Source organism: Hetaerina americana, unplaced genomic scaffold, assembly GCF_022747635.1.
Source record: "Hetaerina americana unplaced genomic scaffold, ioHetAmer1.1.p SCAF_22, whole genome shotgun sequence".
In the NCBI taxonomy this organism is placed as follows: Eukaryota; Metazoa; Arthropoda; class Insecta; order Odonata; family Calopterygidae; genus Hetaerina; species Hetaerina americana.
Genome location: NW_027286786.1, coordinates 7,352,064 through 7,371,741, shown reverse-complemented (window position 1 = coordinate 7,371,741; position 19,678 = coordinate 7,352,064). Strand labels below are relative to the sequence as shown.

Here is a 19,678-nt window from a genome sequence, read left to right as displayed (position 1 = left end):
TTTTCCAGCAAAATTTCTTTCCCATAATTGGGAAATCTATCAATGAACCCACAAAAACTCATCCTTCTCAACTTTCCTAAATTCTTGAGTCGTTCTGCAGGGGAATAATCAATGCTCACAGCCTTCTTCAATTTCATTTCCTGTAATGATTATTATACATTGCAGTGCAGCACTCTTGATCACATGCTATCCTTATCAACATCGTATTCCCTTTCTATATTCAAACTTACTGCCTAATATCTTTACCATATACTACCCACATGTCTGTGTATTCTTCCCAATTTGTCAAACTATTTTCATCTTAGATCAATATTTTAACAATTGGATCTCTAAAATGGTAGGCTAATTTTCATGTGTAGCATCTTAGCAGTTTCTCCACCATTTTGTGTGGCCCATTTTGTCCATTCCACCCCGTCTCTGGTAACTCTTCATATCCTTGCACTTTCTACCATGCTTACTTTGCGCTTTTGATTTATTGCCTCCATTTATTCATTAATACTATATACTTTCATCTTCCTAATTCTGTGTTCACATTCTTTCATTTCCATCTCTCATTCATCTTCCCATGGTTTCTTCTCTTTTTCTCTATACCATTCCAATTGTTTCATTCACCACTACCTTTCATTAATTCCCATCTATCGTCTTCTCCACCCATCCAATTATCCTAGCTCAGAATTGTATCAGCAGTATCTTCCTGTTCTTCCTTTTCCATACAGGTGAGTATTCTAAATTTCTTATCCTTTAACTCTTCCCCTTCCTCAATCAGTTAAATTTAACATTACATCCCATGAGCCTTAAATGTAGATCAAGACCTGCACTTGGAAAACTGTGAGTTGATCATGCTGTTCCTAAATCTATGCATAACCCTAATTTAATTTAACTGAAGTCTCCCTGTATTCTGGGATATTTTTCAGGTGTACCGATGTCTTGGGTGGTGTTCAAACTGTGTGTTAAACCAAATAAGCATATTTATTCAGTCAAACACTACAGCTTTCTCCCCACAGCCATTCCTTATGCTAAACTGTTTTCTTTTACCTCACTCCCATCTCTCATTTCACCTCCGCATTCCAGTCCCCCATCGCTATCAATTGTTTTCTTCCATGTGTATTCACATCCCAGAACTGGGGACCACAAACATGTGAGAGGGCAATGGGGTAATATGTTTGATTTTGCAAGCAGTAGGGGTTGTACTTTGAATTATCGACGAAAGAATGGAAATGAGGCCAAATGGTTAATTAGAGGATAATCAGACTGATTTCAGAAAGGAGAAAGACAATAATAAGGTCACTAATTAGAAGAACATGAGGTAAATGGGTGAGTGAGGTGAGCAAATGAGTCATTGAAGCAGGATGATAGATTTAGATTGGAGGCTTTTAAGATGTACGTGTCAAGAAGGATGTAGAAGGCGAAGCAAGCAGTAATGACAACAGACGAAGAGATGCTGGGTATGGTGGGGGAGGAGAGGGGATTGATGGGAGAAATCATGCAGAGGCAAGAGAGATTAATTTGTTGGGAGAGACAAGATATTCATTAGGTATTTCCAGCAGAAACCTTCCTTAAGAGGCGAAGTGTTTAATAAAAATAATACTAATAAAGATAACATGACAAGCAACACGCCTCGCACGGCATCCAGTGCCTTCAAGGGTCGTTGAGGCGTGAGCAAGGGCGTTACCCGGGTGTCCTCGTCGTCCCCCTCTCGGCCAGCCTCCCGCTTCCCGATGCTCTTCAGGAGTTCCCGGTTGGCCTGGATCTGGTCCTCCGACTCGCGCATCCGCCGCCTCGCTATCTCCAGCAGCAGCCTCTGCCGCAGCACGTCCAGCGGGTTGACGATGGAGAGAGACGGGCCCTCGCTCATGCGCCCGCCCATCTGCGGCCCCAGGCGCCCCGGCCCCCAGGCTCCCCCGCCCACGCGCATGCCGGAGGAACCCGCGAAGCCACCGCCGTTGCCCCCGGTGCGGATCCTTGACCCCCCCGACGCGAAACCCCCGCTCCTCTTCGTGCGGTGCGCCTGTAGGGGCAGAGCCAATGCTTCACTCGCCCGCCTAAGGATCGGGCCCGCCACACACAACGCCCACTTGCTTTCAATCAACTTGGGCGGAAATTAACATCAAAACAAGGAAAGTCCTACGAAGAAAGCCTACCTACCCCGATAGCCATTTCATTTTATTCCGATATTGAAATCATTGCAAAAACACCTCAACTACGAGTTACATTTAGTCACAAATAATTGTTTTGAAGTATCTAAAGGCAGGCGATGAGGAACCGTGAGGTAAATGAAATATGAAGCTTCGTTCGATCATGTCACTGATTTTGAAATATTATTATCTTACTCGCGACTCTCTGAATCTCTAGGTTTTCTAAGTGTTTACCGCCTTCTTTCTCTGAACTTAATTGCTGAATTTTGTTAAAAATATTTTGTTGCATGTTGTGTGGTCAGATTCATTGTTTTCAGTTCTCACGCTTCAGATAAAGCTAAAGGCACCATTTTTGATAGCAAGAACTAATTATGGCGATGACGAAAGACAGAGGTTGATTGATTGTTTTGATCAATTACTAATTAGATGACTTTACAATCAGTAAATAGGCTAATGTTGCCTGTTGCTTTCCATTTAATGGCATTTGTGTCAATGAGAAATAGGAGACGGAATGCGCTTCCCTGCAGAACATCAGAGGCTATCGTACTTTCGTATCACCTGAAATAATTGTATAAATCAGTGGTTTTGCTGATGATCGGAATGAATAAAACAAACTAAATTCCTTGATTTGTCATATATGCTACTTATGGGCAAGAGTTAATTTTAGTGGTACATGGGAAAAAGTTTTTTTTAAGTCTTTGAGTATAGCGTCCACTTTTAATTTCTGATTTCCCGAATTGGAGGGTGCCGTAAATGGACAATCAGAATTACTCTATATCTAATGCACTCCTTTAAAGGCTTTTGAAGTGTGGGTGGGTAGACGAATAGACAAATAATATCTAGATGACCGTTCCATCGGCGAAAAATCTCAATTTGATTCTTACTTCACCATGATGTAGCAGGTCACGTCCTTGTGACCTGCTGCGCCATTTTGGACTTGGTGCAGAAGATGTGCTTCCCAATATGTTCAAGGCCAACCTAATCTCCCACTGCAGCTAACAGATATTGTTTCTCGGTGTCACATAAAACAATGAAATAATGAGGAATTGGACAGGTCACACTCTCTCTTATCCTTGTTTGGACCTTAGGAAATATTGCGACTTATAATTTCAAAGTTTTGTGTGGAATGTTTATCCACAAAAACTGCGAAAAATTTCCCTTATCCTTTCACTGGCCTTCAGTTTCCATTTAAAGACAATTGTTTATTTCAAAACCTTAATAACAAAATCTTGGCTCTCTACTTCAAGGCATATGCGAAAATTAAACGGTAATTAAAATATATGTACCATGGTAAAAGTTTTTATTCCCGGTTTTACATTCCTGCAAACCTACTTTATTTTCTATATAAACACCGTTTACCTCTAAGCACTTTTCGTAAAGCTACGCCAGTCTCTTTAATCCCTCAGCATAGATGCTTGCCCCATGGTAATTAAACCAGTTGAAAACGACGGCCTAGATCTCCTCGTCGTTCTCAAATGCGTGTAGTGCACCACACCACTGTTTCAAGTGCACGAAGAGGAAATAGCGTACTAGGTTTAAGGTGAGCCTAGGTTTCGTCTCTTTGATACTGACCCAAAAACGATCAGGCACTGCACATTCTTTGCTCTTTATGCTGGTCGAAATACGGATATTTTTATCCAAATTCATCGAATGGCAAATGGCTGTTGAATCGAAACAATAACTTTAGTGATCTCGTAGAGAATCAATAGATAACACTACATACGTGAAACTTGTTTCTGACCTACAAATATTTAAATTTAAGAAAACGGGCCTTTCCTATCAAATATGCTTTGTATTATAATAACTAAAAATATTAACCAAATACGATTACAGCAATTGTGATGATCGACAGTTTTAAGAGTTGAACCAAACCGTTCACTAAACACGATTCTTAATAATTTACAGTGCTCAAACCGTGCATGTTGTACGTGTTTTTTTTAAAGTGCTAGTGTTAATAAATAACGTCGCATACATACTTGTTGCATACTCGTTTTTATCGATCTGTTGGCATTGGGGACGCTTCGAGACTGGGCGCATGCTTTTTCCTCCGGAATCGCCATCTCATGCGTTCATTTTCAGGCGGCAACAGTTACGCCCTCTCCCCTCGAGAAAAGTCAAAGGTATCTCGTCAGCCCCGAGGCAATTTCAGCGGAGAGGAAGTGAAACTGTTGTCACCTAATGCAAGGCAATTTTTAATTTTCTATTTTGATATTCGTTGAATCTATACAAATATTTGGATATAATGTTGAAATTTTACCACGAATATATGAATATTTCATTTCAACCAATTTATTTCCGCTATTGTATATATATATATATATATATATATATATATATATATATATATATATATATATATATATATATATATATATATATATATATATATATATATCCATATGTATCTGCATACATATGTGTATATATATGATATATGTATATATATATTTATAGTATATATTAGTTTTAGGGGAGGTGACCGACAGCTGAGCTCATTTGCGCCATTACGGCTGGATGGGAAAGGATTAAGGCTGGGGACAAATAAGGCTGAAGTCGGCATTAGCCTACTCATAAAGAAATGTACCAAGGGATCTCCCTTCCCTCAAACCTGAAACCACACCCAGAGGGTTGGGGGGGGGGGGGTGCTGGGTGCAGTGGCTGACCTCCTGGGATGCGTCCCTCCTTCGCCTTCGGCTCCCCGCCGCGGCTGCTTCCTCCTCGGCGTCACCCACCTCCGTCAGCAGGAACAGGTCGGGGCTCCTGGGGGTCTCCCACTCCTCGGCGCCGGGGCCCCCCACCGACCCTCCCCGGATTCGGTCGCTCTCCAAGAGTGCTACGTCGACACAAAGAAAAAATATGTACAAATGTGTGTGTTTAATTTATATAAAAAATACATATATATATATTTCTGACCACAATTTTGTGGTTATGAAATGTAGCGTCCGTTTCAAAAGATAAGGCAGGGGCGGCGAGTCAGAAGATAGAATGTAGAAGCATTAAATTGTTTGAAAAGGAAGGAATACAAACAGGCGGTAGAGGAAATCATGGAAGATGGTAAAGAGCTAAGTACTATCGAAGAAAAATGGGACAGTATTAAGAAAGGGTTGTCTAAAGCCGCAAAAGACACTATTGGAACCGTTAACGCTAAAAGGACTAGGAAACCATGGATCACGGATGAGATGATTACAAAGATGGATGAATGTAAATACAGAATTAGGCAAAATGAAGTACAGAGAATTAAACAATAAATTGAGGCGGGCAACAAATAACGCAAAAGAAGCATGGTGGAAGACGCAGTGCGAGGATATGGAAAGTCTGCAGAGGAAAGGTGAAATCGGTGCGCTGTACAGCAAAGTTAAATCTTTATCAGGAAGTAAGAAAGGAAGATCAACGATTGCAGTTAGAGATAAGGTGGGTAAGGTAATAGTTGACGAAAGGAAGGGAAGAGGGAAGATCCAAGAGAGATGGAAGGAATATATAGAAGAACTGTATGGTAAAGAGCTTAGACCAACAAAGTTAGACATAGAAAAGGAACACGACGTAGAGGAAGATAGCTTAGGTCCAGAAAGAAAGAGCATTAAGGGAGATGAAACTAAATAAGGCCGTGGGGGTGGATAACATTCCCGCGGAACTTTTAAAAGGCTTAGGAAAATGTGGGAGGAAGAGGCTATATGGGCTGATTCGTAGTATCTATGAGGAAGGAATCTGGCCGGAAGACTTTGTGAGATCAGTTTTAGTTACTATTCCGAAAAAGGTAAAGGCCACGTCATGTGAGGACTACAGGACAATAAGTTTGATATCCCACGCAGCTAAAGTTGTTCTCAGGATCATAAACAAATGGTTGAGAGTAGGGCGAATGTTTACTTAGGGGATGATCAGTTTGGGTTTAGGAAGGGGAGAGGTACGCGTGATGCCATTGCAGTAATGAGATTATTAATCGAGAGGAATATAGATTACAATCAGGAGGTATTTGCCTGTTTCGTAGATTTTGAAAAAGCGTTTGATAGAGTGAATTGGGAAAAACCAATGGGTATATTGCAAAAAATAGGAATAGATAGGAGGGAAAGGAGGCTAATCCGCAACCTGTACATGTCTCAGACTGCACAGGTGGGAGTGGGGAACGGGGAGTCCGGATGGGCAGTTTTAGGAAGAGGTGTAAGGCAGGGTTGCCCATTATCACCGTTGCTGTTCAACCTGTATACAGAGGAAATGATTAAAGAGGCATGGGAAGAACTTGAGGTAGGAATGAATGTGGGCGGGGAATTCGTAAAATCAGTTAGGTTTGCTGATGACCAAGCTTTAGTTTGTCAGTCAGCCAAGAGGCTGCAAGCATTGCTGAGTGAATTGGAAATTCAGTGTGAAAGGTATGGGATGAGAATCAATATTAAAAAAACAAACAAACTTATGCGGTTTTTTAGAAAAAAAAGGCTAAGCTTAACATTAAAATAGGAGGGCAAAAACTAGAGCAGGTAGAACAGTTTACGTATCTCGGTAGTGTTTTGTACCAACAGAGTCAAAGTATTAAGGACGTAAGGAGAAGAATTGCGCTAGGCAAAGAGGCTTTCACAAGGAGGAGGGAGTTAATGAGAGGGACGTTGGGTAAGGATGTTAAGAAAAGACACGTAAAAACTTTGATATGGATCGTAGCTATGTACGGCGCGGAAACTTGGTCATTGAAGCAGGAGGATAGTCGTAGACTGGAGGCTTTTGAAATGTGAGTGTGGAGAAGAATGGAGAAGGTGAAATGGACAGAGAAGAAAAAAAGCGAGGAAGTACTTGGTATGGTTGGCGAAGAGAGGGGTTTGTTGGGAGCAATCCTACGGAGACAGGAAAAGTGGCTGAAGGGGGTTTTGACCGGCAGCGGGATGTTGAAGACTGTAATTGAGGGGAGAATGTTAGGAAAACGAGGAAAGGGAAGGAACAGGATAGGGATGTTGGACATGATGAAGGGAGGAAGAAAGTACTTAGAGCTGAAGATGGACCCGATGTAGAGTAGGATGTTGTGTTTTGCTAGGGGCCACAAATTTTTTAATTAGTAATTTCGTCCATCCAAAAACCTGCCTCAACTGGTAGATTACCTAATAATAATAATAATATATATGTTGAACACAAATAGTATAGCAACTTTTAATAGGACACTCACCCGGTAAATTGTTCGAGCATTCGGCCCTCTCAGAGGCCTTCTTCAAGTGAGACTGAAAATATGCTGGAGAGTGGAAAGGGGTATGGGCAGGCAGGGGAGGTGTGGAGCAGGGAATGCTGGGAGGGAAATTAAAGATGGCTGGATGGTTAAGGGTGGGACTTTTGAAAGATCGGAAAGCTAATATGTAGTTGGATTCTCGAGTTCTCACCTTTATATTGGTGGCTGAATCAGGTAGGGATTCTAGGATGCTAAAAGCAAACCTCTGGTCGAATGTAAGGTTGTGGGAATTGGCGTGTGAAGGGATAGGAAGAGAAGAGAGTGAGGCAGAATTGCAGGAGTACCGGTGATTATTCATTCGAACGGATAAGGGTGTAATGCATTCGCCTACGTAAAAGGAAGTGCAATGTTTGCATGACAAAAGATAAATAATTTTGTTGAGAGGCAATTAGCGTGGGAACGAGGTGAGGGGGCGATGAAGGTATGTGGGGAGATGGGAGTAGATCTGATAAGTAGAAATGTTTTACATCGGGGGTAGTTGCAAGTAGGGGACATTTGTCAGGGGGGCGCCCCAAAGGGTTGGTGGATCTCAGAAGGTTTTTGAGATTGGCGGGTCGTCTGTATGCGATAGATGGGCATTGGGGTAGTAAGGATGAGGTCGCGTCATTGTCATGTAAAATTGGAAACAGTTCTTTAAGGAGGGTTTTCAGTCTGTGTGATCCGGGGAAATAGGTGGTGCAAAGGTTGAGTCCTGCGTCAGATGTGGGATTGTTTTTATGCGCTGTGTCTGGTCGGGTGGAGCGGTGGATTATATTCTGTATGAGCGTTTCTGGGTAACCGCGTTTGTGGAGTGCAAGGTGTAGGTTGTTGAGGTATTTTTTGAGAGTGGGTGTGGTGTTGCAAATTCGGTGTCCGCGGATAGAGAGAGAGTTAGGAATCAAGTGTTTCGTGTGTTGAGGATGACAGATTGTGTTAGTGGTTTTGTTTTGGTTTGTGGTTAGTGGCTTTGATATGTACTGAAGTGGTGAATTTGTTGTTTTTGTTGTGGCTCTAAGTTTCTCAATAATTCCTTATGGCCCTCAAATTCGTCTTTCACTGTTAAATTCACCTCTTCCATTTCAGACTCCACCATCACCTTTCTTGATACTGACATCTCACTTCACAACAACAAATTCACCACTTCAGTTCACATCAAAGCCACTAAACATCAGCAAAACCTACACCACACAAGCTGTCATCCTCAACATACCAAACTCTTGATTCCCAATTTATATATATATATATATATATATATATATATATATATAGGAGTAATAAAATATCTATTTGGTAGTTGTGTCAATCCAAAAACCTAACTTAACCGGTAGATTACCTAAATAATGATAATAATATATGTATATATATATATGTATGTGGGTATATATATGTGTATATATATATATATGTACATATATAAATATACATATACCCACATACATATATATATACGTACACACACACGTATATACGAGGGTAGGCTGAAAAATAATACACAAATTCTTGTAGACTACAAACGAAAACAAATAACAAGATCGGGTGAAAAGAATATTCAAGTACAATTCTAAAGTTTCAAAATTATGTGCTTATTTTTCAACATAGTCACCGTCAAGGCTAACACATTGCTCCCAACGTGTAACAAGTTTTTTCATTCTGTCACTGAAAAACTCTTTCGGCGAATCCATGACTTGACGGCTGCCTTCACCTCATCATCCGAGGAAAATGAATTACCCTTTGAGGTGTCTCATTAGTTGAGGAAAAAAATAAAAATCGCAAGGCGCTATATTGGGGGAATAAGGACGGTGTGGAATCGGTTCGAATTTCAGGTTTCGCAGAGCCTCTCCAGTTGCGCGCGAGGTGTGTGGACGAGCGTTGTCATGCTGCAAGATTATTGGCGCCAGGCTGCCTTTAACACGACAAACTCGACGTCGTAGGCGTTTTAGTCTTTATATACTGGGAAGAATTAACCGTTGCCCCTCGTTCCAGAAAATCGGTCACATCAACTCGTCGAGCATACAAAAACACAGTGAAATAAGTTTTTTTTGCGGATGGCTGTCTTTGGAACTTTTTCTCGCTCGCAGCCACGAAATTTTACTCCTTATCGATTAACAGTACCTATCAACAGCATCGTCGCCATAAACAGCCTTTAAATGACGAGGAATCTAAGTAGGGGTCACTTTTTCAGCATTTAAAAATTCGACAACAGCACGCTGTTTAATTTGCGTCGACATAGAACTAGATCATGTCTCCATACTTTCTCTTCTCAAAATACACTGGATGAATGAAACGACGTGAAACCTGCGCATGCGTGTTGAGGGGGAATGTTAATTCCACATACCACCAGGAATGCTTCTGAGGGTCATTTCGTTTGCGGTCTACAAGTATGTATGCATTATTTTTCAGCCTACCTTCGCATATAAATTCAGACAAAGGAGCGAGATGGCGTTGGCCAACAAAAGTACAGAGAAACACATACAAAAGGACACCTTCACGTATTTCGAAATTTTCGGTGGCAAGGCCACCTTCCTTTGCGGTAAGAAGGAGCTGAGGAGAAGGCTTGCAGAGGAAAGGACAGGAAGATTTGCGAAGGACAGGCGAAGTTTTGGAAGCAAGGGATTGATATTGAAGGTTAAGGGAATGGAGAATGGAATGAAAATATCTGGCAGTTGGGATAATTAATGTCTAGTATTGATTCCCGGCTCATTCCAGGAATCGAGGAGCCATATGTATTCCTATTCTATTGTTTCGAGTTTGAGGGGAGGGTGGGAGGGATGCTAGAATAGAGACACTATATTTATTTATCAAAGGGAGTGTTATGTTCGGAGGTGTGATTTGGGATCGGGAGCATCCCAACATGAATGAATTCTTGCCCGAGGCACGGTGCTTATTGATCCTAACATGTAGAGGTGTGGTACACTGTTCAACATAGAAGGCAGGGCATAGTTAGCACTTCAGAAGGTAAAATACATTTTTGGAGATACATCTTAGAATAGCAACGCTCTGTCATTAGAATTTTAGTCGCAGAAGGTATTAAAGCTAGTGAAATACTTCTTTCATGTTGACATTGAATTAAAGGGAAAATTTGTATGAACTGTGCAAATGTTTAAAAAAGGTTTGATCGTTTTAAAAGTGGCCGAACAAGTGTGGGGGGTGAAGCGAATGCCCAGTCGGAGTTTCTGGTCCCTTGTTGGAATCGAGGATCGATGATATTATTCGTGATAACAAAAGAATTACTGTTGAAATGATAGCTAAAGCAGTTCAAGTAAGAATTGGAGCTGTTCACAATGTCATTCATAAAATTTTAAATATAGAAAACCAAATGCGAGATGGTTACCCTGGCGGCTTACCATACTGATTCTTATGAAGAATCAGGACTTTCAATTAGTTGAGACTTAAAGCAACGAAGCTTGTTTGAAGGAGATGCTTTTTTGAAAGAATATTAACCTGTGACGAGGTCTGGATCCATTACTGTGTTCTTTATACCAAAACACAGAGTATGGAATGAATACCCACCAGCTCTCCCGTTCGTAAAAAAATCAAGGTTCAACCCCCTCGCGGGTAAAGTGATGCTGACAATCTTTTGGGACTCACATGGTCCAGTCTACTGCGATTTCCTTGAAGATCAGCGAGCTATCAATGCCTAGCACTACTCTGATATACTGGAACACAAAATTAAACCGTACATATAAAAAAATGTAATAGGACGCATTGCAGAATACACTTATGCTTTCGGTCTTTCACTTAGGTCTTGTTCACGTCATGCTAGAAGGATTCGGGCGGAAGGAATGCGAGGGCTGTGGCGGGTGCCAGTGCGGGGCATGCTGGGAAGGGGAAGGAAAGCGGCAAGAATCGAATGGTGACTGCTCAATCCAGGAAATTCACCCGCAGACGATCTGAATGCCCACAAAAATGCGGAATCGCGAGTTTTCATCTCTATAATGGAGACAGATTTGGGAATAGATTTTAGCATGGTTTGGGAGAAGCACTAATCGAATGAAAGGTTGTGGGATATCGCGTGCGAAGAGAAGAGAGCGAGTCAGAAATATAGGAATATCGGTGATAGTTCATGTGGATAGACAAAGGCCTAATGCATTTGCCGATGAAGGAAATTGAACAGTGGAGATGGATTGCAGTTTGGGAACGGCGATTGGAATGGGAGCGAGGTGGAGAGGCAATGAGGGGTTGTGGGGAGAGGGGAGCAGATCAAATGAGTGGACATGTTTTACATTGGGGTCGTTGCCAGTCGGGAAGCTGACTGAAGGAAGTCGGTGGATCCGAGGACGGTTCTTGAATAGTCTGGTCGTCTGTATGTGGGAGAAGGGCATCGGGGCAGTGGAAATGAGGTAGCGTCATAGTCGTTCAGTCAAGCCAGGCTAAGCCATCTTCAGCCGTCGGCTCAGCCTGATTTAACCAAGCACTGCAAGGGAATGAAGCGGATGAACAAGGTTGGATGGCGCTCTCACCTTGCAGTCGCCTCTGGTCCCCGGGCGTCGACGCTGGCAGGTAAGGGGCCTGTCCGAGGGCCTCGAGGGCCCCGCCGACGGTGGCCCCGGGGACGCCCTCCGCCCACGGGACGAGGAAGGAGAGCAGGGGTGGAGAGTGGTAGGCAAAGGAGGGAGAGATGAGGAGGAGGATGAGGAGGAGGGAGGGCAGGAGGGCGGGGGGCCCCCCCGGAACGCCCCCGATTCCGCTGCTGCCTTCTTGCGGCCGTCGCCTCGGGTACATGCCGGACTTTCGATCACCTCGAGGGAAGAGAGAGAGAAAAGGATTACTTCATCACCACTGCTGTTGAAAACGTTATCATGCAATGAGTCACTTAAATTAGATTAATTGTGACAATTCACTCTGAATTATCATGCATGGAGGGTGAATGGATGAAACCGTAGGCATGGAAAAAGAATTATCAAAATACGTGGAAACCGAAACGCAACGTTGAAACGAAACATGATAAAATATTTCAAGAACTTAAAACCATGATGCCGAATCTTAAGATACTATGTGAAATGAAGAAGAAAGGTAGCGAATGCTAAGGATAGTACGTTAGAGTGTATTATTGAGCAGATAAAGGCCCAAGAAGAGCCGAAGCCGGAGTGGGGATTGTAGCGAGAATAAAATATTTAAAAAACTGGATCCCACCCAGTGTAAGATAGAATTATCAAAATGGAGATAGAACTGTTTAGTGAACCAACCGACTGTGATCGTCAACAAATACTCCTTGTACAGATAACGCAGCTGTGCAAAAGAAAAGATGGATCTGCCAATTCCTAATGAACGAATCAATCAAGATGAATTTGGAGAGTTTTCTGTTTTATGTGTGAGATTAGTTGAATTGGGTGGTCAATCGAAAGAACATGAGGGCATATGATATGACAATTTCGTTTGACATCATGCTAAGGAGATAGCAAATGACAATTGATGCATAATGTAATCAATTTTGAATGGAAATTACAATAGCAAACCTTAAAATATCATAAAGTTAATAGAAAATATTATCATGGTACACTATTTATAATTGACATGGAGTAGAATGTCAAAGGGATAACTTTCTTCAATTTGTATGGAAGGTTTTTCAATGACCCGAGAAAGCAAATAAAGGTGGAATTACGGGACAGAGGGTCTTTAAAAACCAAATATTTAATATGGAAAACGATTGGATATGGTACGCGCAAGTTTTATGCAAGTTGAAATTAGCGAGAAAATTTTAGTCCGAGATAGGGATTAAACATATAAGGAAGGGTAATCAAATATAAATATGCAACTGAAAAAGAGCATATTTCAAGTGGCGACAGACGCTTGGAAACCTAAAGTGATATGCGTGTATATATATATATATATAACATATATATATGTTATATATATATATATATATATATATATATATATATATATATATATATATATATATATATATATATATATATATAACACAAAGAAGATATATACGACATCCGAAATATGTTAAATACATGGTGTACAAGAAGAATGAGAATTATTCAAATTGGCTGTCAAACATTTGATACAAAAGGTTGCAATCGATGAGTCAAACAGAGGAGTTTCGTTCTCCCCATCCGACCTGTCTCACTCTGCCCACCATCCGACCTGTCTCTCATCACTATGAGCCACCATGGTACCTAACGATGAAGCTGATGCGTTGAAACTAGTAATGCCTGGTAAAATTATTTGGTGGTGGGATACATTGTTGTTTCACTTCAGAGACTATTTTATATCTAAGTAATAATTTTATTTATTTTTATTGTACTTTAATGTGTAAATCATGCAGATGCACAAAATTCAAATACATAAGTTTCGGTTGAATTAAAATTTGACACAAAGTACAAATTTAATGTTGTGTTCATTGCACACATGTCCATTGCATTTATGGCAGCATTCTTTCTGCGCCTAGCTTTTAGCTGTGAAGCGTATAAAAAACGTGTGTAAACGTATAAAAACATCCATTTTTTGTTGAATTTTTATTTATGTTTGCCTAAATTGCCATCAGAAATGACAATAGATACTTTAATTTGTGTATGTAGGCTGACCCTGATTGGATCGTGATTGAATATTATATTGTCCTCCATAGGATCTTCTGCATGGTTAAGAATTAAAATTGCCTCACTCTTTTGTGTTTTTCTCTCAGTCATATCTGAAGTGCACCATACGTATAAACAGCACAAAAATGCCAAATCCAATCAATTCAAATTCCATGCAATATGCCAAAAACCAGCGATATGATTTCCTCTTGCTCTGGTTCTCACGAGCCAGTTGATCTCGGAAGTAAACGCCTCCCTTAATTTCGTTGTAGTGCATACGCATTTATGCCTCACCATTTTCAGTGATTAATCATGAATCGTGCATTGATCATAAATGTATTACACCTTTATTCTTTAGAAGCAGAGGAAACAAATGGTGATTTTTTCTAATATCAAATATTGAAGAACCCTCCTCTTTGGTCTTATTAGGAAAAGATCCTGACTAAATAATTGCTTTGCTCTTTCCTACCGTGACCAGTGGGATTAGTCCATTTAAATTACATATGTATCTGGGTCATCCGAGGAATTTCTATACGCTCCTTTTACGACTCGCCAATAACTCCTAGGGAGCTGATTTGGTAGGACAAGGGCGCTCCCATTCTGATTGATGTCACCCTCCCAATAGTTCTCGCCCGGAAATCAGATTAGGCGACTTGAGTACATTTGTCGCCAATTTTCCCTATCATTATTTCAAGGGCAATACGGCCTTCCGGAAGCTTGTGGGGGGAATTGTTTGGATTCAGATTTATATTGAAGCAAATTGTGAATAGGTGCCAAAGGCAAAAACTATAAATGGAAAGTTTTGATATGTTAAAGGGAGAGATTTTAACTAAAATGGTCTAATTTATGAAATAATTCCATCTTATGTCTATATTATTCCTGTAAAATTGCCATAATATGTATGAGCAAGATTAAAAAGAACAAAACGGCGCCAAAATAATTCTCGTATGCAGTGACGTTGTCGTGGTTGCCTCCGATGACTTTATTTGCTACTATTCCAGTGATTTCGAAGCAGAAAAATGTCGATATTAACCCATTGACCGCCTTTCCCTCATTGCATGTCATCGGCAATCCGGTCATTCTGGATACAATTTATATATATATATATATATATATATATATATAAATAAATAAATATATATATATATATACATATATATATATATATATATATATATATATATATATAATTATATGTACACACATACACTCGCATAACTGGTGCTTCGCGGAATTATGTAAATTTTTATAGCCTAGAGGTACGAGGAGGTCAGGCAACATAAATTCTTTCAGAAATGAGCCGTACGCCCAAGTTTACTAATTGCACTAGAGGATTTTTTGAATTACATTAGCAGATTCAATTATCAGGATGAAACAAGAGATCATAAGACTCCATCACTTGACTGACGGATTCAGCGGCTCTGGCGTTGTTGGTATTTCCAGGAATGATGAATAAATTGTGCAAAGAGATTGCCTTCCCTGGAGAGCGTTTTTATTTATCGAATCACAAATGATACTACATCAAAGGATGAGTTTTCGTCGTCCCCCCCCCCCTTCCAATCTCCAATTGACGAGTGCTTGACAGATACGAGGGAGAGGGGTGACCTTTGCCGACTGCATTGGTTTTACTCAAGTTTTCTCTTTTTATGTCACATGAAGTTCATTGCGGGGTTTTTTCGCTGCTTTTTCCCGAATATAAATGCATGTTTTAATGAGAAATACCGGTTGGCAGGTATTTTCCACTTTGATGGCCTTTTGGGCGTTTGGGTCACCTTGCCGGGAAATATATGGCGGCTTTTGATGGAAGGGGTCTTTGGAGTGACGCGTCGGGGATTTCCGCGGAGATGTTCCGAATAAAAAGAGCGCGTCGATTATTCAGCCGCTGCTTCCTGCAACATATCAGTTCTCCGTCAAAGTGGCGCTGCCGCTGGTCCGTCAAAAGCAGCTGATTGCTCACGTCGGCCAAGTCCGTTCGTGGCGCCGGGGGTGGCTCTTCCACCCAATCACGGGGTTAAACTCATCTGCACATGGCCCGAGGACGCCATCCACAGCCTTCAACGTGCACTGAAATAGTAGAATCGTGCACTCGGCGCCTGCATTCCATTCGACTCCCGAGTTGGACGCTCCCCCTCCGAGTGATTTGAATTAATGTCCACCATAATCTCTCAAACTTAATCATGCTTTGGCCGCATGCGAAGGAGCGAAGTAGGCTTTTCCAATTTAATACGCAGCTTTTTCGGAGTTTTCCAGTCTGTACACAATAAACGTTCTTTCAAAAGCGCTGAGCCCTGAATAAAATTCACCTGATGACCAGGTGGCCATAAAAGAGCGAGAACATATCGGGTCACCCCTTGGTTTGGATTATTTCTTTTATCTGGTTACTCCGTGACAAAGAGATAAATAGATAAAAGTCTTTATTAGGGCGAAATTGAGACCAAACCCTTCCATTAACCCATAATTGTACACATTATATAATGCCATAAGATTTATAAGTACATCCATACAAAACACCGATACACGTGCATACACTTAAATAAATATATACAGACAGACATATATTAAGTTAAGATTTGCATAACTTAACATATATATATATATATATATATACACACACATACATGCATAATTACAAGTATGCAAGTATATAGTATATCTACATACATTATATGTATGTAGATATATATGTATATGTATATACTGTATATACACACACATACATACATACATATATTATATATATATATATATATATATATATATATATATATATATACATGTGCGTGTGCGTGGGTCACGGTAGTCCAAGGGGTAGAGCGTTGAACTACTGACCTTAAGGCCTGGATTCGATTCCTGGGCAAGCCTCTCTAGCCACCTGCAGCTTCCCCCAAGCTACGTGATTTTTCGGGCACCAGATCTTCCTGGGAAACCATAACCGGCATAGTATTGAGGAATTGGCTCCCCTACCCTGATGCGTGAATTTCACACGCCGTCGGGCTTAGTACTGGGTGAACTCTACCATCACCTACCAAACCGACCTTCGGGTTGATCACTGTGTTTATATTATATATATATATATATATATATATATATATATATATATACTCATATATACAGAAACAGATATAAGGAAAAGGGATAGGAACACATATAAAGGACGAACACAATAGAGGTGGGGAAGGCGGAATCGAACGGATCACAAGAGTAAAAATATCTCCTCAACCGGGACTCGAACACCGGATCTTTCCACTTGCCGGGCGGATGCTCTTAACCACTTGAGCTATCGAGGATATGTAATTTGCCCTGAGATCCGTGGGTATATATATATATATATATATATATATATATATATATATATATATATATATATATAAACATATATATTACTATTATTTAGGTAATCTACTGGTTAGGGTAGGTTTTTGGATGGACATAATTACTAATTAAATAATTTGTGACCACAGTCACGAATTATTCTGTTCCTTCCCTTTCCTCGTTTGCCAAACATTCTCCGCTCAATTACAGTATTCAACATCCCGCTGCCGGTCAATACCCCCTTCATCCACTTTTCCTGCCTCCTTAGGATTTATCCCAACAAACCCCTCTTTTCGCCCACCATACCAAGTACTTCCTCATTTGTTTTCTTCTCGGTCCATTTCACCTTCTCCATTCTTCTCCACGCCCACATTTCAAACCCCTCCCGCAGGGAAACATTTGATAGTGATGGGGGATTTGAATGCGACGGTAGGCGAAGGAAGAGATGGTGATTAAGTGGGGGACTACGGTGTAGGCACGAGGATTGACCGCAGGGAGAAAGCAGTTGGGTTCTGCATGGGACAGGGGTTAGTCATCACCAACACTTGGTTTAGACACCACAAAAGATGCAGGTATACATGGAAAATGCCAATGGACTCAGAAAGGTATCAGCTAGATGATTATATTTTGGTTAGACACAGGTTTAGGTATCGGCCGGAAGACCGATATTCCGGGAGCGGATGCGGACTCTGACCACAAATTAGTTGTTATGAAATGTAGTGTCCGTTTGAAAAAGATAAGCGAGGGGCGGCGGGTTAGAAAATGGAACGTAGAAGCATTAAATAGGATGAAAAGGAAGGAGTACCAACAGGCTGTAGAGGAAATTATGGAGGATGGCAGAGTGCTAAGCACTATCGAAGACAAATTGGGAAAGTATCAAGAAAGGATTATCTGAAGCCGCAAAAGATACTATTAGAACTGTTTACGCTAAAAGGACTAGGAAACCATGGATCACGGATGAGATGATTACAAGGAATACATAGAAAAATGTATAGCAAAGAACTTAGACCAACAAAGTTTGACATTAAAAAGAACATGTCGTAGAAGAAGATAGCTTAGGTCCAGGCATTCTCGACGATAAGATAGAAAGGGCATTAAGGTAGATGAAACTAAATAAGACCGTGGGGGTGGATAACATTCCCGAGGAACTACTGAAATGTTTAGTCAAATGTGGGAGGAAGAGGCTATATGGGCTGATTCGTAGTATCTATGAGGAAGGAATCTGGCCGGAAGACTTTGTAAGATCAGTTTTAGTTACTATTCCGAAAAACTTAAAGGCTACATCATGTGAAGACTACAGGACAATACGTTTCATATGCAACGCAGCTAAAGTTGTTCTATGGATCATAACAAAAGGATAGAGAGTAGGACAAATGATTAAATTGGGTGATGACCAGTTTGGGTTTAGGAAGGGGAGAGGTAGGCGTGATGCCATTGCAGTAATGAGATTATTAATCGAGAGGAATATAGAACACAACCAGGAGGTATTTGCCTGTCTGGTAGATTTCGAGAAAGCGTGTGATAGAGTGAATTGGGAAAAACTAGTGGGTACATTGCAGGGAATAGGAAAAGATTGGAGGGAAAGGAGGCTAATCCGTAACCTGTACATGTCTCAGACTGCACTGTTGGGAGTGGGGAACGGGGAGTCCGGTTGGGCAGTGTTAGGAAGAGGTGTAAGGCAGGGTTGTCCATTATCACCGTTGCTGTTCAACCTGTATGCAGAGGAAATGATTAAAGAGGCATGGGAAGAACTGGAGGTAGGAATTAAGGTGGGCGGGGAATTCATAAAATCAGTTAGGTGTTCTATTGAACAAGCTTTAGTTTGTCAGTCAGCCAAGGGGCTGCAAGCATTGCTGATTGAATTGGACCGGTATGGGATGAGAATCAATATTAATAAAACAAAGGTTTTGCGATTTTCTAAAAAGAAAAAGGCTGAGCTAAACATTAAAATAGGAGGGCAAAAATTAGAGCAGCTAGAAAAGTTTACGTATCTCGGAAGTATTTTGGGCCAACATGGACAAAGTAGTAGGGACGTAAGGAGAAGAATTGCGCTGGGCAAAGAGGCTTTTACAAGGAGGAGGGAATTGATGAATGGGACGTTGAGTAAGGATATTATGAAAAGGGTCGTAAAACCTTTGATATGGAGCCAAGCTATGTACGGCGCGGAAACGTGGTCATTGAAGCAGGAGGATAGACGTAGACGGGAGGCTTTTGAAATGTGGGTATGGTGAGGTATGGAGAAGGTGAAATGGACCGAGAAGAAAACAAATGAGAAATTACTTGGTGTGGTGGGCGAAGAGAGGGGTTTGTTGGGAGAAATCCTATGGAGGTAGGAAAAGGATGGGAAGGAGCAGGATAAAGATGTTGGACGGGGTGAAGGGAAGAAGAAAGTACTCAGAGATGAAGAGGGGTTTAATGTAGAGTGGGATACTGGATTTTTTATTTTGTTAGGAATCACAAAATATTTATTTAGTACCTGTGCCCATCCAAAAAACCTACCTTAACCGGTAGATTACCTAATAATA

General features: G+C 41.0%; 1 protein-coding gene across 1 annotated transcript in view; it reads right to left on the bottom strand.

Annotated features, from left to right (window-relative positions):
- Window positions 1–1,049: 1,049 nt before the first annotated feature.
- Dh44 (diuretic hormone 44) overlaps window positions 1,050–19,678 on the bottom strand; it is a 438,509-nt gene continuing 419,880 nt past the window's right edge. The window contains exons 3-6 of the mRNA XM_071586425.1: window positions 11,775–12,053; window positions 4,799–4,968; window positions 1,673–2,008; window positions 1,050–1,121 (exon numbers count right to left, since the gene is read on the bottom strand). Coding sequence (XP_071442526.1) covers window positions 1,050–1,121; window positions 1,673–2,008; window positions 4,799–4,968; window positions 11,775–12,036 — 840 coding nt within the window. The 5' untranslated portion in view covers window positions 12,037–12,053. The remainder of the gene's footprint in view (window positions 1,122–1,672; window positions 2,009–4,798; window positions 4,969–11,774; window positions 12,054–19,678) is intronic.